The 22,969-nt window shown below is 36.1% G+C and overlaps 2 protein-coding genes across 5 annotated transcripts in view; one reads left to right on the top strand and one right to left on the bottom strand.

The window, feature by feature from the left end:
- The window catches only part of LOC106061499 (uncharacterized), a 125,227-nt gene that overhangs the window by 91,303 nt on the left and 10,955 nt on the right, over positions 1–22,969 (top strand). The window lies entirely within an intron of this gene.
- Positions 1,477–22,243, bottom strand: LOC106061506 (uncharacterized). Of its 4 annotated transcripts, none has more exons than XM_056022401.1 (9): positions 21,772–22,243; positions 16,212–16,505; positions 15,737–15,793; positions 13,179–13,241; positions 11,597–11,644; positions 9,991–10,047; positions 9,043–9,084; positions 6,068–6,136; positions 1,477–4,197 (listed from the first exon to the last, which is right to left on the bottom strand). In XM_056022401.1, the coding sequence occupies exons 5-9, from the start codon at positions 11,631–11,633 to the stop codon at positions 3,254–3,256; spliced, it is 1,149 nt and encodes a 382-aa protein (XP_055878376.1). In that variant the 5' UTR covers positions 11,634–11,644; positions 13,179–13,241; positions 15,737–15,793; positions 16,212–16,505; positions 21,772–22,243; the 3' UTR covers positions 1,477–3,253. The 4 variants fall into 4 exon arrangements, with proteins under 4 accessions (XP_055878376.1, XP_055878378.1, XP_055878377.1 ...); XM_056022403.1 differs by having other exon boundaries at positions 13,179–13,238; XM_056022402.1 differs by having other exon boundaries at positions 21,802–22,243.

Below are 22,969 nucleotides of genomic sequence, written 5' to 3'. Positions count from 1 at the left end.
GTTAGTATTCACCTTCACCGATCCCTAAGTCTGTTGGGGCATCACATAAGATCTATTGGCTGTCTTTCTCCATTACCCTTTCTTTTGCTTTGAATTCCATTCAATGCTTGGTATTACGACTTTTAAACGTACATTTCAATCTCTTTAATGAATAAAAAAAATTCGCAGTTTCCCATTAAAGAAGACAAAATATGAAAGCAAAGTACTAAATTTGTCAGAGTAAAAGTTAAATACGATCAGGTTCTTACACCTTACATTTAATCTTCCTTTACAGAGTGCACATATTAAAATGTATGATATATCTTACCTCGCTAAGTACCAACAGATAATAACCACCACAGCTTTAAAAAAAAAGCATGTCTACTTCAGAACCCATGAGAATTGTGCGCCCTTATATTTCTATCACATCTGGGCGTGGTATGTTTATGCATCGGGGAATTTGAACGATATTTTCTTGAATAACTCAACATAATACTATCCAATCTATTTTCAGACTGTGATATCCATGTGTTGTTCAAGCTATTACCCTACTTTGAATGTTGATTGAGTCAACAAATACAAAAGCTGGTAGTGGCAGTTTGAGGTTCCATTTTGTTGTCGGTTATTTTTTTGTTAATTCAGTCAAGCGTGACTGATTATGAAAGTAACATATTAAAAATATAACTAGTAAGAGTACTGCTTAGGCGAGGCCTATGAGTTACAGAGTAATGACGTGGCGTTGAACTTTTTCTACAGTTTCCTCAATTGGCTCTCAAACTTATCATTAGTTCCAAATGTTAAAAACCAAAAAGAAAATGGAAGTAGGACACTGGGTAGTCAGTAGAGACAGTACACATATTTCTAGTAGTTGTTTTCTGTACTTAGAGTTGAATACGTATTATTGAAGTTTATTGTTACCCGCTGTAATGCGGACGTTATTTGTACTGTAGAGGACCTTATGTGTTTGATATTTGATGCCGCTGTTATGCAGATGTAATTATATTTCATACTAGATTATCTTTATCTAACTACCAAGAAGTTGCATTATATTATTGTTGAATAAACGTTATTTTTGTCTGCTAATATTGGATCAGAGTTGATAACCAAATCAGCCCTCCGAAATGAATACTTAATGGTAAGAGATACATAGTTTTTGATGAACCAATAAAAATGGTACTAGAAAGTTGTTTTAAAGCTTCGCCATGTGGAGTGGAAGGTCATTTATTACGCGTCTCTAAATACACGTCTCATTTCCACGTGTGGTGTTTAAAAAAGTCAGGATCGTCACGCATTGTCACTCTCTAGTACTGTATATCATTTTGTGGGGGTAGGGCTAAATTACAGTGGGTTCAATTACATGTTGATATTGCGAAATTTAGCAAATCGTACGGGGAAAAAAAGTCAAGAAATTCAGGACAAATGTTTATTTTTCCAGTTTTAGGACAGGTGAAGATATCTTTAAAGTTATAAAACAAAATAATATTTAAAACAACAAAATTGATTTTGAATAGATTTATTTTGGAAAAAGCACAGATGGAGCAAAAAATTATGATCAGCATTAATAAAGGACTCGTGGCATGAATTTAACATGTTGCCCTAAATGTCATGTCCACAGATTGTTGCATACACAGAAAGTCTTTAGCAACACGGAAGATGACCGCTGAGCTGTTGAAAGTTCTACATGAAAGCGTGGAAAAAGTGAACTACATTAAAGCCCTTTCAATGAATACACGCCTTTTGTTTTTTTGCAAATGTATGAGAACAATGAAAGTAGTAATACCTAGATTGTTCGTTGTTTATCTGAGTGATTAATGTATATATACATAGCTGCACTTTAACACAAAACCTATTATGTTTTCTTAACTCTTTCTCTCCTGATCGACGATACCATCGTTGGTTTTTGACCTCATTAAAATAAACTAATGTTTTATTTTATAAACTTGAACTTTGTGTTGTAAAAAAAAGAGCATGCATTTCTCTTTACTTCTATACCAAATACAACATTTTCTGATCACAAACAAAGCTATTGAAGCTTAAATATAACAGGGGAGTGAAATAGTAAGGTGCCAAATTGTGATTGGCATTGTAACGTGAAAAAAATAATTACGGAGAGAAAGAGTTAATAAAAGATTTTGGTTTCGAAATGGTTTGCATGACTAGAAATGGCTCTGTAAACTAGAATACATCGCAGATATATTCTTTGTCTTAAATTATCTCAGCTTATCTTGACAAGGCGAAGAACGATTCATTGGTTCACCTTCAAGATAAAGTGTGAACGCTGCCATTGCTAAAACTAAATGTAGGACGAAAGACAGTTGGTAATGGAGAAATTACTTGTCTCCCTTTCATCATGAGCTGATGATAATTTCAACAAGTAAAACTGATACTCTAAAATGCATAACAAAGTATTTTGAAAGTTCTCTAATTATCTCCCTCATTTATACAGAAACTATTGAATGGATAACATCTAACTCTAACACAGCATCCGTGACAGACAGTTTGTAACATACGGAAAAAGAATCATTGTTAACATTGGCTTTAGATCAGGGGTTCTCAACCTGTGGGTCGCGACCCCTTTGGGGGTCGATTGACCATTTGCCAGGGGTCGCCTAAGACCATCGAAAATATGGATTGTTATTGTCTACCCTACAATTCTGTATTTGTGTATGGGGGGGGGGTCGCAGCAGAGTGGGGGATTGTAAAAAGGGGTCGCTGAGCTTAAAAGGTTGAGAACCGCTGCTTTAGATGGTGTCTTAAAAATTAAACAATGTTTGTTAAGGAGTGCACTTCAACATTATTCCTGCTACAAATACAACGTGTGTACCTGACTTTAACAGAGTTAAAGTTCTGAAATACATCTTGTCTTTTACAACTTCAGCTGGTTTTTCAACACTTGTAGACGTAAAGTTGAACAAAAAAAAGGAACAGACAATTAGACGTGGAGCAGCATCTCAGATTAAAATTAACAAGCAGGAAACCAAATGATATAATCTGACATATCAGCACAAACAATTTCATTCGTGTCATGCAAGTACATTGGAAAGGGAGTGAGGTGTGCTTAGCGTTACAAAAATTATAATAGTGGTACAGTTATGTCAAAAGTTTGGAAAAAAAACAGCTTGAGTAGTTACTAAAGTAAATAATACCTACAAGATGGTGGATCAGCTTAGTACGCAAAAACTTTCGCGTCTTACGTCACCCAACCTATTGTAAACTTCAGTAGTAAATATCTTGAATTAGCCCTGTTCATTATTAGATATAGCAAACGTTTTCGTCAAGATAAAAGACAATCGGATGCACTTTGGGATCTTCCATTACCTCTATAGTGTCTGAACGAGGTGCTGTAGTTCAAGCCATTTAGCGAGGTTCCTTGGTGGATTCTTAGATTTTCTTTTCCAATCTGATACACAGGTGCTCCTGTACTGCCTGGACACGTTTCTCCTGTGTAGATGATTTTACTGAAGCATTCGTCAATGCTACTCGAGAATTGAAGTTTCCCAATCGAGACTCTTTTAACATTTCCATGAGGATGCGAAACAATAAAAATTGTGTCATGGTTTTTGTTGACAAGATAGTTTGACATTTGTTCACGGTACTTAATAAACTCCTTACATTTCCAACCGAGATTAGGGCAATTATCAATGTCACATGTATCAAATTCCAATAAATTTGTTTCGGCTTTAACTTCAAAGTACACACAGTTGTCGAGAATAAAGCCCGGGCTATCATTTGTATCGTAGAACAGCCTTACTGTCGTGTGTCTTGCTTCAGTTAAGTCATACACTAAAGCAGGAGGTGTTATAACACGTACTCTCCAGAAACGTTTGCTGGGAGTTTCTGACTGGAGACATTTAGTACACGAGCATGCATTTAGACTTTTGTTTGTACAGTCCAGCCTTACCGTATTGACAACAAACCCAGTCCCAGTTCTAGTTACACTCTCACCTCTTGTATCACGAAAATAATATGGGCAGGTGGTTCCTGGTATAAATTCAGGCCTGTCTAAGCTTGTCGTACTAACAGCTATTCTGACTGTTAGATCGGCCAAAATTTTAATACATTTATACACGAGCTCGTTTCGGTATCCAGCTGGTAGGTCATTGATACTAAATGTTTCATTTGGAATTGATTCAGTATGTTCAGGGTGCTTGAGACAACCAGCAGCTTCTTCTTGTACATCAGCATTGCTCTTTGAAAGAATCTCTAGATCATGTTTACCTGAAATAAATGTGTTAGTTATATCAAGAGTATAAATATATCATTAAATTGTCAAATTGAAACGATCTCACCTAAGTCAGGTAGCAGTGTAGCACCCAAATCTTTTCCAATCTCATACCATAATTTCTATGTGCTAAATGTGCTAAAGTTATGAGTATTTTTATGAAAACATTAATTTTGATCAGTATTTTCCCTAAATCAAAATAATATGTTAATATAAAGAATTGGTTGGCAGAATAAGCCAGGAATGCCAACGACTTGACAGAGTTGAAGTCACTGATTAACTTGCGTAAGTAGATTGATAAAATTTGTAATCACTCAGATGTACAGAAAAAGACTATGGCATCCTGCAACAAGTTGTCCAGATTCTGCGACATCTATGCAACAAATAAGGCTGTTGTGTTAGAATAGACGATGGAGTACTTCAACATCAAGACGGTTATGATAAAAAAAGTGTATCTTATCCCTATATCTTTTTATGATAGTCCTCGACTAAGTTTTTAAAAAAAAAGACACGAATGCATTTGGCATCCCATGGCATGAATCAAATTTACTGCCCGGCCTAGACTTCGCAGAAGAGATTATATAAAGCACTACTCGAGAATACAAATAATGTATTTAAGAAATTATATAAGAGGCCTCGATGGAGACGCACTCAAAATCGGCCTACATATAAATATTATTAAGACCAAAGTTATACGTATTGGTTACTTACAGGTCAACAAATATACTCGTCAACATTGGTCACACAGAGGTTGAATAGAGTAGTTTATCTACTTTAGGCAGCGTTCACACAAGAAATGGAGATGCATATTAAGATGTCGAATAGGGAAAGCAGTAGTAGTCTTCCAAAAACAACGGCCTATCTGACCAAACAAATTAATAGGCCTCGAGACCAAGTTCCTCCTCCTCTATACAATATCGTCCTTGTAACGGCCACCTACACAATCCTGATGCAGTCTAAGCTGCAGAATGGAAGACCCCCGCATCCCTAAACGACTCTTGTATGGCCAATTAAGGAAAGGAAATCGCTCACAAGGTGGACAAAGAAAACGCTTTAGGGACACCTTCAAAGTTTCTCTGAAAGCGCTTAGCATAGACCCAGCAGAAGCACATGACAAAGCATCATGGCGTCGCGCTGTGAAAACTGGCACACAAATTGCTGAGGCAGAAGAAAAGCGCCAGAGAAAAAAAAAGCAATGCAAATGACACTAGCTCCAGCTGAAATAACCTGCCCAGTGTGCAGCTAAACATTCCGGGCTCACATAGGTCTCACCAGTCACATGAGGAGGCACATAACCGTATAGCAAAGCCCTCAGCACTCCGAATGACAAAAGGGGTCATCATCAAACTACATATACGCTTGTAGACATGGAAGCGTTCAATAAAGGCTGACACGTGACTAAACTGGCTCATCAGCGATGGCTGAGAAGGATTCTAGGAATAACATACCCAGATCAACACGGTAGTCCTTTCCTGCACAGGTACTCATCCCCTGAGTGAAATGGTGTCTAAACGTAGATTTGAGACTAGCGGGACATATACTTAGACAAAACGAAAGACAGCCATGATGTGGAGGCCAAAAATAGAAAACAGGACCTTCATCGTCTAACATGGCGTCACACGTTCTTGAAAATTCTAAAATTGGTAGGGCCCAACAGGGCCCAACTAGAAAAAGGCTGTGGAATTTGCCTTAGGTCGAGCTCTGTGAAGATCGCCTAGCGCTCAATGTCGCGGGAGGACCCAAGTCTAAATAAGTCTAAGTACTTTATATTAAAAAAATCTTTACTTATTTCTAGAAAGAGACAAACATCTAATAAATTTTATTCAAATAAAGATAACAATTAAAAGAAATTTGAAAAAAAATTACCAAACACAGTTGTTTTCTTTCCATCACCAATTGATAATTGGAATTCGTCTGTTGCACTGCGTCCATTTTCTAAGATTTTTAAAAGAGATTTTATAAACTGTTAATATGTAAACATACATTTTATTTTAAAAAGCAAAGGGCTAGGATAGATACAATATAATACTTACATGTCAGACGGAAGAAATTGAGAATAGACAATGTCAAGGGAAGAATCAAAGATAGAATAATTTCTATTTGGTGAGTTTCTTACAGAAAATATTAGAAAATAAGAGAAAGAAACAGCTTGCTATTATTTTTTACAATATTCAAGTAAGAACTTAATGGATTCGGAATCCAGGAACCTGGATCCAGGAAACTTGACAGCTGATCACAAAAACGATTTTCCTTTAAATTAATTTTTAACAGTCGATGTATACCGCTGAGAATTGCTAGATCGTTGGCCACATTGGGAAAACTCGAGTTTGACCGTTTTTTCAAACTAAAAAATAAACGTAAATTGGCTAGAGACTCAATCTAGGTCTAGATTTAGCATCGGTTTTGAAAGGGCTATCGCGGTTTTGAAAGTACTGTATCCGAAGTGATTCAAGAGTTTAATAAATTAATGTGCAGGAAACATTTGCGCATCGACTTCAAAGTCTAAATTCATAAGGCTTATCTGGAATTATTCAAGAATTTTAAAAAAGCATGGCGTAGACAGCCGTAGTGTATCGATTATGCGATAACAGTAAATTTAGAGTTGCTTCAAGTTTATTGAAAGTAGGCTATATCTCAACTTAACAAATTCGCTATTACGTAAATTTAATATGGATTACATTTAGATTCTAGATATAATAGTAGATCTAGATCTAGGTTAGTTCGTAAGAGTTCTAAATCAGAAGTCTAGGTCTAGAATCTAGTGCTAGATCTAAGATGTCCATATGATGATAATATCAATAATCACTAAGCTATGTATTGCCTGCTGCCAGGTTTGCTTACGACGAGCGTTCACGAGTTCGATAACCGGATTGAACATAACATTTTTTTAAATATTTTATTCTATTTTAAATTGCATAATGCAGGTACTGCATTTTTTAATTTTATTTTTTAAAATGTTTTTCTTGTTATGAAATGTGTTCCCTTTTTAAATTCCAACTCAAAGCGCAGTTTCGTCATATAAAATAAAAAGAAATCTTTAAATTTTATTCATTTTCATGACACCTGTTTTCTCTGATCAAATAAACATCCCTTATTTGTCTTTAAATTGCCTATTACTCGCTGACAGTCGCACGCGGAAGTATATCCATACAGTCCCTATCCCCTTTACCTTAAGTCTTATTCCCTGCACAAGTCTCGGCAACTTTTCCACATTTTTTTGTTCAATAAAACGGAGCTATTTTACCCGTTTCTATTTTCTAGATTTATTTCCCTTCTTGGATTGAATGTTCGACATCCTTAACATTTATCTCCTTTTGAGCGACCTAACAGAGCTACGACTGGCACCACAACTTAGACCTTGCCCCACCGCTAGGCCTTAACTGGTCTCAGCTCACCTCTCACCTGACGCCAATCGCATTCAACGGTGTACCAACCCTAGCGACCCCAATAAAACAGGCCAACCAGCTGTCTAAATTGCCAACCAGAACTGCTCGGATTGCGGATTTATTTTGTACGATTTTATATTTTACAGAGAGAGTGAGTGTGTGAGAGAGAGAGAGAGAGAGAGAGAGAGAGAGAGAGAGAGAAAGAAAGATTAAATTATAAGACTTTCAGGCAATCACAGTTGTGCATTATGTATTTATTTATTTATTGCTTGATGTTTCATACTTCAATAGCACACGCTAGAAGAAACTAAAGAATTATGTTATCTACATCGTATAAGTCTTTATATGAGAGACATTATGTCTAACTGCCTATATATGAGAGACATTATGTCTAACTGCCTATATATGAGAGACATTATATCTAACTGCCTATATATGAGAGACATTATGTTTAAATGCCTATATATGAGAGACATTATGTTTAACTGCCTATATATGAGAGACATTATGTCTAACTGCCTATATATGAGAGACATTATGTCTAACTTCCTATATATGAGAGACATTATGTCTAACTGCCTATATATGAGAGACATTATGTCTAACTGCCTATATATGAGAGGCATTATGTCTAACTGCCTATATATGAGAGACATTATGTCTAACTGCCTATATATGAGAGACATTATGTCTAACTGCCTATATATGAGAGGCATTATGTCTAACTGCCCAAACTCTATATTACAAAGTTGGTCTCTATAATCGCTTAGCTCGAAAAAGAATGATTTGGATGCCACAGACAATATTGTCGTTAAAACAGCATTGTGGGTTTATATTTTACAGGCTGGAAAGGGAAGGGTGCGATTGTGCCCTATTATCTTTCGATCACTCGTAAACAAACATAGTCACAATATATGATGTCGACTTTGCAATAAGAATAAAAAAAAAACAACATTTGAAAATGATTAGAGCTAACACTAAGCTTTGTTAACATTAAGAAACAAAAGAAAACATAAGTACGTTTAATAAGTAATCACAAGATTTAGAGACACTTTCGGGGAGAAGGCTAAAAAATCAAGTATTTGGAGACTTTTTATGTCAGAATGCTAGAAAATAAAGTATTTAGAGACTTATTAGGGCACAAGGCTAAAAATAAAGTATTTGAGACTTTTTATGTCAGAAGGCTAGAAAAAGACGCAAAGATAAAGGCATATTTGTTAATCCATACAATGAGGAAAATTCATACAAATGCTATTTCTTCTCTAGTGCCATTAGAGCATGGAATTCGTTGCCTAATTTTGCCAGAAAAACTAAAGCCATTGTAGAGTATAAGTCTCTGGTTAACAATCACGACCAGGTTAACACATAAATATGTACATAACGTAATTGCTGTTTATATATGCAGTAAAATGTCTAATGTATAAGAAAGCAAGAGAACGTCAACACTAAACTCACTTAATTCTTCTTTCAAGCTGTCTACGTTTTTTAATGCTTCAGCTGTGAAAGAAAAACAGTTTAGAAAGATTGATCGTTTACAAAGTTATATAAGCAAAGAAGATATATATGTATAACAGGCCCTAAGCGTTATAAATCTTATGTGCTTTATACAAATTGAATGTTTTAATACAGCAGGGCCGAATTTGGGCATAGGCAAACTAGGCTGCCGACTAGGGGCTCCGATTGGTAGGGGCCTCGCAAAGAACTCATAACAATTTTCTTTGGAGAAGAAATAGCGAAACTTGTGTTAAATGTTATTGTTGCATTACACTAGGTTTTTAACAAATTGCGTAATTTCATTTTTTCGGTGTTTTTTTTTTTTTTGAGGGGGGGGGGGGGGTGTACACCAAATTTACTTTGCCTAGAGCAGCGGTTCTCAATCTTTTAAGCTCGGCTACCCCTTTTTACAATATACCACTCTGCCGCGACCCTCCCCCCCAATAGACACACACAGCAATAGAAGAATAGACAATAATAATCCTTATTTTTTGATGGTCTTAGGCAACCCCTGGCAAATCGTCAATCGACCCCAAGGGGGTCGCGACCCACAGGTTGAGATCCCCTGGCCTAGAGCCTCCGATTATCCAAGGCCAGCACTGAATAAATGGATGGGCTTTTAAAGGAGATATTAGGGCTGAAGATCCCCCTCCTTGGAAATAAAACATTTGACATCACGACTTGTTTTTTTTAACCTGGTCTCAGAGCTCCATTTAAAAAGAAAATCAGTAAATGTCCATACATTGGAGCAGCAATTTGATTTCAAATCAACGCTAAATAATTCGTTGATTAGTAACGGAGCATATATTTATGGTATTATCTATCTGGCTAGGACTATAACATAGAGTATGTTGCTTCAACCCATCTACATGTGAGATTGATGTTTATTTAACATTCTCTACAACTTACCTAACTGGTCCAGTAGTTTCACGTTTTCGCTCTTTTGATATTTCAGGTCTTCGTTTGCTTTAAAATTTAATCAGAGATGAAAAGGTTAAAATTGCATTCAGTCAAATCTTCAAAACAAGAAAAGTTTTTAAAAATCTAAAACGCTATTACATAATTACACAAATGTTACGTACATTTTATTTCATTATTTGCCTTATAATTGTATGCCAAATTCAGATGAAAGGTTTGTCAAGTTACAGTACAGTTGTTTATCAAGTTACAGCACAGTTGTTTGTCAAGTTACAGTACAGTTGTTTGTCAAGTTACAGTACAGTTGTTTGTCAAGTTACAGTACAGTTGTTTGTCAAGTTACAGTACAGTTGTTTGTCAAGTTACAGTACAGTTGTTTGTCAAGTTACAGTACAGTTGTTTGTCAAGTTACAGTACAGTTGTTTGTCAAGTTACAGTACAGTTGTTTGTCAAGTTACAGTACAGTTGTTTGTCAAGTTACAGTACAGTTGTTTGTCAAGTTACAGTACAGTTGTTTGTCAAGTTACAGTACAGTTGTTTGTCAAGTTACAGTACAGTTGTTTGTCAAGTTACAGTACAGTTGTTTGTCAAGTTACAGTACAGTTGTTTGTCAAGTTACAGTACAGTTGTTTGTCAAGTTACAGTACAGTTGTTTGTCAAGTTACAGTACAGTTGTTTGTCAAGTTACAGTACAGTTGTTTGTCAAGTTACAGTACAGTTGTTTGTCAAGTTACAGTACAGTTGTTTGTCAAGTTACAGTACAGTTGTTTGTCAAGTTACAGTACAGTTGTTTGTCAAGTTACAGTACAGTTGTTTGTCAAGTTACAGTACAGTTGTTTGTCAAGTTACAGTACAGTTGTTTGTCAAGTTACAGTACAGTTGTTTGTCAAGTTACAGTACAGTTGTTTGTCAAGTTACAGTACAGTTGTTTATCAAGTTACAGTACAGTTGTTTGTCAAGTTACAGTACAGTTGTTTGTCAAGTTACAGTACAGTTGTTTGTCAAGTTACAGTACAGTTGTTTATCAAGTTACAGTACAGTTGTTTGTTAAGTTACAGTACAGTTGTTTGTCAAGTTACAGTACAGTTGTTTGTCAAGTTACAGTACAGTTGTTTGTCAAGTTACAGTACAGTTGTTTGTCAAGTTACAGTACAGTTGTTTGTCAAGTTACAGTACAGTTGTTTGTCAAGTTACAGTACAGTTGTTTGTCAAGTTACAGTACAGTTGTTTGTCAAGTTACAGTACAGTTGTTTATCAAGTTACAGTACAGTTGTTTGTCAAGTTACAGTACAGTTGTTTGTCAAGTTACAGTACAGTTGTTTGTCAAGTTACAGTACAGTTGTTTGTCAAGTTACAGTACAGTTGTTTATCAAGTTACAGTACAGTTGTTTGTTAAGTTACAGTACAGTTGTTTGTCAAGTTACAGTACAGTTGTTTGTCAAGTTACAGTACAGTTGTTTGTCAAGTTACAGTACAGTTGTTTGTCAAGTTACAGTACAGTTGTTTGTCAAGTTACAGTACAGTTGTTTGTCAAGTTACAGTACAGTTGTTTGTCAAGTTACAGTACAGTTGTTTGTCAAGTTACAGTTGTACTTACTAGTCTTCAAATCCTTCGTAAGCTTTTCAATCTCCATTTTTTTCGTACCTTTAAATAACAAATAAAGCGATTACTTTATCAATATGATACCGCTGTAAGACAGTTAAATTAACCTATTTTAAGAAAAAAAAAACAAGATGAATATATTTAGGACTTTCCATTGTTTGGACCAATAAAAATTTATTTTACTATCTTATCATATCTTAACAATTTTCAAATTGTAACGAAAATATAATAAACTTTTCCAAGAGTTACCAAAATTTAGGTACATCAAAAAAAAAAATACTTTTCCTTATTCATTACACTCAGTAGACTTTATACAATAAAAACATAAAAAAGTTAAAAGCAAAAATATAATCCATAGCTTCTAATGTAGTCTTACACTTCTAAAGTATCGAAAACATTCTACACGATGACCGTTTCGGTATGTAATATGCCATCCAAGACTTTTGTCTAGAATACTCTAGATCATCAGTGTTTCCCAAATGTTTTCCTAAATGGAACACTTGGCACATTATGGGTATTTAGCGGAACACTTGGCACATTCTAGGTATTTAGCGGAACACTTGGCACATTCTGGGTCTTTAGCGGAACACTTGGCACATTCTGGGTCTTTAGAGGAACACTTGGCACATTTTGGGTATTTAGCGGAACACTTGGCACATTCTGGGTTTTTAGCGGAACACTTGGCACATTCTGGGTCTTGAGCGGAACACTTGGCACATTCTGGGTCTTTAGCGAAACACTTGGCACATTCTGGGTCTTTAGCGGAACACTTGGCACATTCTGGGTCTTTAGCTGAACACTTGGCACATTCTGGGTCTTTAGCGGAACACTTGGCACATTCTGGGTCTTTAGCGGAACACTTGGCACATTCTGGGTCTTTTAGCGGAACACTTTGCTTATTCTTTTTAAGCGAGATTAATTCACATGGTGGCCTACTAGTTAATTATTCTAGTAGTTTGTGAAACACCTATTCAATGTTGGGAAACTGTTATAGATGTTTCGGGCTCAAACCCTGCTCGCCGCCATCTCCCGTATTCCTGAGGTAGATTTGGGCTAAGAAGCAGTCGATTCTGAAGGAATATCCGAAATATGTAAAGCAAGCAAAATTAAATATTCTCTTTTTTTTTTTTTTTTTTCAGCCCGATGTTATGTGACCCTGCTCGTTAACCATTGCCCAAAGAAACAGATGACCTTAACATCATCTGCCCTATAGATTACAAAGTCTGAACGGGGAACTGAAGAAGAGTGTGGAGCAATGGTCCGTTCTAGGACAGGAGCAAAGCTTAAGGCGTTTTGTTATGAAGTACTACTGCTTCTTTCTCTAGTAGTCAGCCTTTTGCTGCTTACCTAAAAGCTCTTTTGCAGCTGTGCCAAGGAAAATAGCCTGTTGTTTTCTCATTTCGCTTGACTTCATATTATCCATGTGTTACTTATATATATTGTAAGACAAACTTCCTTATGGATAAAAAGAACATCTATCTATATATATGTATATAAACTTTAGTATCCATAAGGTTATCGATTAGATAAAATAAGATATAACCTTACTACTGCAATTAAAATTAAATACACTTACTTAGATCAATTTTCAGACCTTCATTTTCCTTTTTTAAGTTCGCAATAATTCTGTCTTTATCTGCTGCAAGAGAAATATACACTCAATTGAAACATGCCTGTGTGTCTTCAATACTGTTTTAAACTAGAGGTATATGTTTGATTGCTTAAAGGAAACTAACTTTATATTGATATAACAAGTAATACAGTTGACTCTAAACAGTCCAACACCTGATGATCAGACATGTCTGTTATTATAAAGAAGGTAAAGCTTCAATAGTATTGACGTACTGTAGTCGTAAAATTGAGCTTAGAGAGTGAATTAGTTTATAAATAAATATTGAGCATTGTATTTAGTGAATGTAAAAAAAAAAAAACAAGTAGTGACGTAGCCAGACAGACGAATGACGTTGCAGAATAAGGGTACACAAGAAGTGAACATGTCTTGGGCTTGAAGCTAGACGCATGGTGAATGAACTGCTAGTAAAATATCCACAGATTTAGAGACATGGGACGATCATGCCATTCTGTACACACACACATCGGTGAAGTCTACACAGCTCTCATCAAAGTGTATCGTTATTATATTATACTTGTGTCCCTTGAATGTGTCAAACTCGAAGGTAATGTAATAATGAGGAATAATCAACCAAGTCATCGAAGCCGGTAATCGTGTGAAATCAAGTAAAGTCAAGCGCAGTGAGCAGATACTAATAACTTCAATTATCTGGACAGTACAATAAATGAATGCTAAAATCCTATGTATCATATATATAATTAACGGTGACCGGTCACTTCATCCCCGGTCACTTCATCCCCGGTCACTTCATCCTCGGTCATTTCATCCCCGGTCACTTCATCCCCTGTCACTTCATCCCCGGTCATTTCATCCCCTGGTCATTTCATCACCTGGTCACTTCATCCCCCGGTCACTTCATCCCCCGGTCATTTCATCCCCTGGTCACTTCATCCCCCGGTCACTTCATCCCCTGATATTTTCATCACCTGATAATTTTATCTAACAAATTGTAATTTTAAAAAGCATTAAATGAGCAATATTAAATGTATTCCTTTTTTATTTAAATGACAGAGAGAGAGAAAGAGATAGAGAGTGACACCCTAAATATACATGCAAGATTATTTCCAATAAGCACTCAAACAATTAATTTTAAGGCTATAGGAACCTCATCATGACGGGTATGTTCACAACACTAGAGGCCCCCCACCAGTTTCAATTTGTAGAATGAATATCAATAAACAAAATACATACTTACATATACGTGTAGAAATGAAATATCGATAGAAATAAAGTCCTATAACACAATTTGTAATTTTGTGTTAATATTAGAAGATATTACGTCATTGTTTGTTGTTTATGTTTTATGCGAAAGCAAAGAATCGGACGGAAATAAAAAGTTAGTTATATATGTCTACCTTGATAAAGACAGTCTTGTTATTATCATTATTAATTAGTAACGTCTACAGTAATTTATTATTAATCTGTGACAACAGAACATTAATGTTTATAAGGAAGTCCGCCTTTATTAGAAAAAAATAAAACCTTATTACAAGGCTAAAAATGACTCGCCCATTTTCAAGAAAGACCGATTGAAAAATCAAATAAAGTGAAACATGGTCGTACTTTCACCACAGCTTGGCCTTTGATGATAAGTTATCAGCGGCAAGGTCATAATTATTGTAATCGCACTTCTATCTCTCAAAAGATTTCCACTACTTGCACCACACATTGGCCTTTGATGATAAGTTATCAGCGGCAAGGTCATAATTATTCTAATCGCACTTCTATCTATCAAAAGATTCCCACTACTTGCACTACACCTTGGCCTTTGATGATAAGTTATCAGCGGCAAGGTCATAATTATTCTAATCGCACTTCTATCTATCAAAAGATTCCCACTACTTGCACCACACCTTGGCCTATGATGATAAGTTATCAGCGGCAAGGTCATAATTATTCTAATCGCACTTCTATCTCTCAAAAGATTCCCACTACTTGCACCACACATTGGCCTTTGATGATAAGTTATCAGCGGCAAGGTCATAATTATTCTAATCGCACTTCTATCTCTCAAAAGATTCCCACTACTTGCACTACACCTTGGCCTTTGATGATAAGTTATCAGCGGCAAGGTCATAATTATTCTAATCGCACTTCTATCTCTCAAAAGATTTCCACTACTTGCACTACACTTTGGCCTTTAATCATTACGCTATAGCTAAGTACACATCCAGATTTACCATATAATATTAAATTTCTCATTAAGAATACAAAGTGGAAGAGGAAACACTATAAACGCATTAGTAATATGTCATAAAATGTAAAAAAGAAAGCATTCTACATAATCATATTTATATATAAAATATTTAATTGGGGATGAAATGACCGGGGGATGAAGTGACCGGGGGATGAAGTGACCAGGGGATGAAATGACCAGGGGATGAAATGACCGGGGATGAAGTGACCGGGGATGAAGTGACCGGGGATGAAATGACCGGGGATGAAGTGACCGGGGATGAAGTGACCGGGGATGAAGTGACCGGGAACCATAATTAACATACCTAGTTTGTTCAATAGGGATTGGGTTTGCTGCTCTCCTGAGTCAACTGTTCTACCTTCTTTATTACAGAAATCCAAGATAAAAACATACAAATGATAAATGATAATTATATTTATTACACAATATCATTTATTTAATAATGATTAACAGAGTCGTAGCTAGGGTTGGGGAATTGGGGATCCAAAGTTGAAAATCCCCCCAGGCCCACACTTGAGGGTGGCCCCCAAATGAATGTCCAAAATTTGTTTTTACATTAAATATTACGCCATTATCTCATGTCATGATGTCGAATGTCAAAATGCAGGGACCCTAAAGAGATCAAGTACCCCGGGCCGCCAAATCCATAGCTACGCCACTGATGATTAAGAATAGATGCAGCCAAATAATTGTTTTACAAACATAAGCTACTATGTTAAAATTTAAACACATTTAATTTTGATGCTAAACTAATGTAAGCATAACGTTTTAAAGCCTACCTTTATTTTGAATCTTTTTCTGTACATGTACATACTGTTTGGATAATGATGCTAAGAAGTACTTGAAGGCATCTCCAGGACCTGCGTTAAGCAGAGTGCTTAAAAGTACTTCGTTTCTGTCTGGCCTTGAAAGTCCAGCTTTGAAATGTTTTGTTTGTCATCCAGAGTTATAACAGAATGTTGGTACAAGTAGTCGACGATATCCAAGGCGTTTAAGTTTTCCTTCAAGTACACATAATTTGTTTGAATACATCTTTCGTCTTCTGGTTTCAACTTTCCTCTTGACATTGTAACCTGTTGTAGGATAGATATCTTGTTTTAAAAAAGTTAATTTGAAATAACATACAGAGTGTCTAGAACAGGGGCGGCCAACTTATTGCTTCCGTGCGCCAATTTTTTTCACTTCTCCTTCAGATGCGGCACTTAAAATTGTACAAGTTTCAGTCCTTATTTGCAGTAAACGATCTTGGTGTATAAAGCATTGAAATTTCAGAAAAGGACAATCTAATATTCTTTTGAGCAAGATTACAGTTCCAGTAACTCCACCAGTCTGCTTAGTATACTTTAGTTAACGTTATTTGATTGAGGATTTCCTAGACATGACTTTGCTATCTGAAATATGTCTGATCATCTGGCTTTTTCTTACATTGACTTAAAGCCAATAAGTTCTTTAAAATTTTTGAATTTTTTTTTTTTTAAATCACAAAAAGCTTAAATAGGTAACATCAAAAATTTGCAATACTAACGAACAGAAAAATAGCATACACAATGATACATAGTCATTTAATGCTAAAACTTACACTTCACCAACGTGTTCTGTGTTTTTTGTACAGACTAGTTTTATAACCAATACGGTTGATTTAAGTGTCGTAATAGCTAGTCAATTAAACTCCTGCGAGGTTATTATTTTCTAGAAATCAGTTATCTTGCTTTTTAAATTTTTTTTGGGGGGTGAAGTGCACCACTAGTAATTGTGCAATGCGCCACTTTTGGCGCATGCGAGATAGGTTGGCCACCCCTGGTTTAGAGTAGTGACTGTAAATATAGACCTATTATTCAAATTGCATATTTAATTGTTATAGCTTATAAGTTCGCATGAGCAATCGCCTATTATTTACAAGTTGGTTAAAAGAAAGTAAGCCTGCTATTAAAATAATAATGTTTCGATACAGATTTATTAATCTGACATGTCTGTGGCATTTTAGTGGCATTTTAGGTCTCGAGAGACGATCTTTTCCTTTGCAACTTCTTGTGTTACTAAAGAGGCCAATCCTTGATACACAGCTGCGACTGCAGGTTGGGCATATGTAATCACCAGGCGCCGTTGCATTTTCACCCTTCTTTCTGCTTCTGTTGTGTATGACATCTGCAATCTGTGACCCTTCCTTTATGCTCTATTTCCATGTGGATCTATCCAGTGCCACCTCTTCCCAGCTGTCAGTGTCGATTCTGAAGAGCTTCATGTCGCGTTTGCATACATCCGTATAACGTAAAAGTGGGCGACCAGCGGCTCTCCTTCCTTTTATTAGATCGCCATACAAAATGTCTTGTGGAAGTCGACCTATTGGCATTATACGAACGTGGCCAAGCCAGCCAAGGCGTCTGCTGCTGATAACAGAGCTGATGTCCTGGCACCCTGACATGTGAAATATATCTGGAAGGTGCCCGGTTAAATCATGCCAGGTTCATTCATCTTCCTCACCCCATCCCCTAGCTCTTTAAATCACTGCAATTTCCTTTCCACTCATTTAATCCCCTGGCCACTTAAACATCAGACTACATAATCCCTAGGCCACTTCATATCTTGGCCACTTAATCCTCTGGCCACTTAATTCACTGCGATTTCCTCCCCGGACATTTAATCCCCTAACCATTTAATTACATAATCGCATTACCAATTAATGCCCTGGCAACGTAATCCCCTAGTCACTTATTCCCCTGGCAACGTAATCCCCTAGTCACTTATTCCCCTGGTCACTTATTCCCCTGGTCACTTATTATCTGGCCATTTAATCTCCATGACCACTTAGTTTACTGTGTCATCTTCCCCGGTCTTTTAATCCCCTGGCCACTTACTCCCATGACCATTTAATCCTCTGGCCACTTAATTCTCTGGCCTTTAATCCTCTGGCCCCTTAATCCCCTGGTCACTGTCGTGCGCCCGTGAAGTTTTCTTTTGTGTTTAACAGTTGTGTTTTAATGTATAGGAAGTAGTTTGTATTAGGCACGTTTTGTTGTCTAGAATATTGTGTGTGTGTGTGTTTACGTCACCCTTAGTTCCGGCAAAGAGAGAGAGAGACCTTTGGTGTTAGCTGGTTTTCTGTTTCATAGTTTTAGTAATAGGCTGATCTTTCGGTACGGGTGTCGCTAATGAAAAATTCTTTGTTGTGGTGGCATCGCAAGATCTAGGTTTTCCTTCGTTTCAGGGCGTTAGGCTTGGGGCCATGGGAAAGAGTGTCGCCTTCTCACCTTTGGAGCCGTGTCTTTAGCTAGCGTTGATTGTGGTGTATGAAGCTGCTGAACTGTAGGGCGCCGAGATGGAGTGTGCGTTTGGAAGGTGTGTTATTAGTGGGTTTTTTTTTGAACAATTAGTAATGTAATGTTAACCACCATGAAATTGATACACATGAAAATATCTTGTTAATTTAGAATTATGTATTATGAAATATTGTTCATTTTGAACAGCTGTTGTTTACTCGATAACGTTTCAGTTCAATGACATTAATTCATAGCTACTTTTTTCGTAGTTTAAATGCTAGTACTCTTTGCTTAGGTTTGCACTGTTCAGGTGGAGAGAGAACCCGGAAGCCACTGAGCTTTTGTCTACCCCTAGAGCCGGGGTCGGCAACCTGCGGCTCGCGAGCCACATGCGGCTCTTTGGATGTGAAGCTGCGGCTCTTTAGTTAGATACGCAAATATTATTTTTTTTATCGAAATATTTTTTAAAATAGTTCTGAATCTTTTAACAAAGATTAGGTACCTATTAGATCTCTCAGCCACTTGTACTCGCTGTTCACCACACCCCTCCCCCATTACACTCGTCGTCACTGTTGTCAGCCCTTTGGAAGCTCTCGGCGGAAGCTCTCGAATAACGCCGTGGTCGAATGTTTCTATGTAGGTTTTAATTCTCTTTGACGCAAAACAAATTGGCATCTTTACCACGTGCTTTGACTATGACGTATAGTTTGTTGTTTCAAGTCAATGAGTTAGAAGCTACAAGTAACGCTAATCTGGCACGGTTTGCGGCACCACTAGAAATTGCACAAAAAGGCAAACCAATTTAGAGATGGTGAGTATGTCGAAGACTGCTTCCTACGTGCATCCGAAGAACTGTTTCGTGATTTCAAAAACATACCAGAAATCTTTAAAAAATAAATAAAAGATTTGCCACTGTCCGCTTAAACAGTACAATACAGAATAGCTAAAATGTCTTCAAATGTAACATATTTGGAAGATATTCTACTTTCTTCTGTCTTATCACTTGCTATAGATGAGTCTTGCGACATAAAGACACGGCACAAGTTGACAATTTGGTCAGGTATATGTCTTCCGAAGGTCCAAAAGAAGATTTTCTTGGATTGTTACCGCTTTCGGGACAAACTAGAAGGGAAGATAGAGCAAATGCCGTGCAAAAATACCTTGAAGAAATTAAGATGGGTTTAAATAAAATCGTTTAAATAGCAACTGATGGAGCCAGAAGTATGACTGGAAAAAATAAAAGGGCAACTTGGATTTTTCTGAGCGAAATAAACCACGAAATTCGTACGTTCTCTCTGACTACTACAGCAAGAAGCGCTTTGTGTCCAACATTTCCTGCCGAAATAGTTGAGGTCATGAATTTGGTAATAAGATTGTTAACAGCATTTTGTTAAAAGCACTTTGCCATCGTCAGTTTAAAGAATTCGTAAACATAATGGAGACTCAGTATTCTGACCTCCTTCTTCCCAATAAAAAGCTATGACTTTCCAAAGGTCAGGCGATTAACGTTTTGCTTTGTGCTTGAAGGAAATAAATACATTCCTAAATGAAAAAGCCATTAATCACCCTGAATTAAAGAACGACAAATAGTTGCAAAAATTTTACTTTATGGTTGATATAACAGAGAAATTAAATGAGCTGAATCTAAAACTGCAAGGAAAGGAATACTCATTCTCTGTTTTTGTAGAAGAATTGGTTTGTTTCGAAGAAAAATTAATTCTTTTTGCAGAGAAATTCAGAGCGGTACGTTACTTCATTTTCAATGTCTAAATCAGTATTGCCATAAAATCAGTTCAACGTTTGACAAGAATTTCTTCAGTAGTTATAAAAAAAAACAGATGAATTTGTTGACAGATTTGAGCAGTTCAAAACCAACAAAACCATTCTAGCATTTATAGTAAATCTAACACACATAATACCGAAATCCAAATTGAGACATTAGGAATTGATACTAGATCTCTAGAAATGCAATTGATCGATTTAAAAAGTAAAGCTTTGTAAGGTGGAAAATTTCCAGAGTTAAGTTGGAAGTGTTGGAGGTCCAGAAATGTAAGTACGTAACACAAGAAAAGTGGACAGTTTTTAAAAGCAATGCCGCGAGTTGATTCGGCGCAAGAAATAATCTTCCAGATTGTTATAGTGAGGTGAAGAAGTTGACATTTGGAGTGCTGAATTTCTTTGGATCGACATATTCGTAAGAGTAGTTGTTCTCTTGCATGAATATAATTAAAGGTAAAGTAAGAAGCCAACTAACAAATGAAAATGTAGAATTGTGTTTGAAACTAAAAACAAGTTACGAGCCAAATGTATCCAAACTTTCTAAAACCATGGAAGCTAGTTTTGTCAATGGATGTTTAACTGCTTTAGTTGTTACCGAAATAAAAAAAATAATTATATACTAATGCCATAAATATATTATCTAATTTGTTGTGAAAAACACTACTTATATAGGAATATGTTGTTTTTTTCATAAAAAAAAATTAATTGTGTGAGTACTATATATAATTGGCAAGAAAAAACTTTGTGGCTCTTTAACAACTTTGAAATTTTGTAAATTGTTATTTTTGGCTCTTCAGACTCAATAGTTTGCCGACCCCTGCCCTAGAGTAATACATTGAGACCCCGCCTGACAGTCACTTTATCCCCTGGCCACTTAATCCTCCAGGTTATCACCTTTATTTTTAAATAGATATTTTTCTTTTTTACTTTAGTGGTGTTATGATAACAGTACTAATATGTCAGGTATGAATTGAATAAACAGGCCTAGAGATCAACATCTAGTTATATATTTTTAACAAGAACTCGTTTCGTAAATAGACTATTTATATCTATTTATAGTTTTTTAAAATGCTCTGTTATTTAGGCTCATATTAAATGAGAATTCTGTTGTTGTTGTTTTTATTAAATTTAAAAGTGCATTTAGAAAAGGAGTAGATATCCTTTAAAAACCAAAACATTTAGACTAGATGAGTTTAAATCTGTGTAGCCTAGTTCACCATTACACGTATTTAAATTAATAGATCTGAAGCTCAGTATCACAACCATTCAATATAGTTATTGCCACTAGGCTACACACATTTACCTTGATTATATGTAGGCTAACTTTATATACCTTTATACAGCAAATATTATTGATGTCTTTTTTTTTTTACAATATGGCTGACGTTGGAAAAATCATAAAATGATTTCGGGAATTTCCAAATAACATCAATAGCATCACTATTAAACTGCGTTACTGCATTTCTGCCTCTCACAGTGTCGATGTTTTCATCTTGACTTGTTGAACAAAGGAAAATGTTTTAGGTGATCTTATTTTGCTTTGTTTTAAAGTCTTATGTCAGTTCTAGCCTTCTTTCATTCAGTCAGTGGAATGATTGGGTTGCCTGAGCCAGGAAAGCCAATGACTTGGCAGAGTTAATTCGTGGACTAACATGCGCGACTAGATTGGCGTAAGGACACGTATAGGGTGTTATCATCTTCTTTTCTAAGTAACGTCTGTATTTTATAAGATAATTGTGTGAGTGGAATCAGTAGCACAAACTATGGATGAAGAGGGGCTGAGCAAACATATGCAATTATAAGTGGTGTGTAAATCATAAATTGTATATATTTCCATACAAAATTAAATGTGTATAACTTTTGATACTGTGACTTTGCATAAATAGTTATTTTATCTTTTATTTTTACAGTCGATGTTCTCTTGTATGTTTTTTTTCCGTTTTTTCACTCACCCACCCCACCCCTTTCCCAACTGGTCCAGACAAGTGATACGATCATAAAAGGTAAAGTTCCCCTTTCAGATTTCCGACCTTGTGTTATATGGCCAGCAAAACGGCCAACCGCCTTACTTTTCTAATTTTCACCAGCTTATGTCAAGTACCCATTAGGGCAGGGTGAACTTAGAAGCGGCCAAAGATCCAGAAATAAAAAATGCCAATCTTTACCAGGATTCGAACCCCAGACCCTCGCGTCGAAAGTCGAGCTTTACCGACCATAGCGCATTGAGAAAGTTAACAGCATGAAATTACGCTTAACAAAAACAATGGGTAAACATATTTCTAATCGCACAGATTTATTATTATTAGTCTAGATGTATTAAAAATAAATTCAACTGACTGATCCAAACTCATTGGTATCATGACATTTAATATGAGCTATTTTATTTTAAAAGTATTTTTTTTTTTGTTTTTCCTTGTTCTTTGTTATAGTTTTATGCCCGTGTGTTATTTTAAGCTCTTATATGATAGTAAAATACATAAAACCTATCGAAACACACTGGC

Source organism: Biomphalaria glabrata, chromosome 3 (genome assembly GCF_947242115.1).
Source record: "Biomphalaria glabrata chromosome 3, xgBioGlab47.1, whole genome shotgun sequence".
In the NCBI taxonomy this organism is placed as follows: Eukaryota; Metazoa; Mollusca; class Gastropoda; family Planorbidae; genus Biomphalaria; species Biomphalaria glabrata.
The sequence above is the reverse complement of the archived record's forward strand: the minus strand, read 5'-3'. Positions and strand labels throughout refer to the sequence as shown.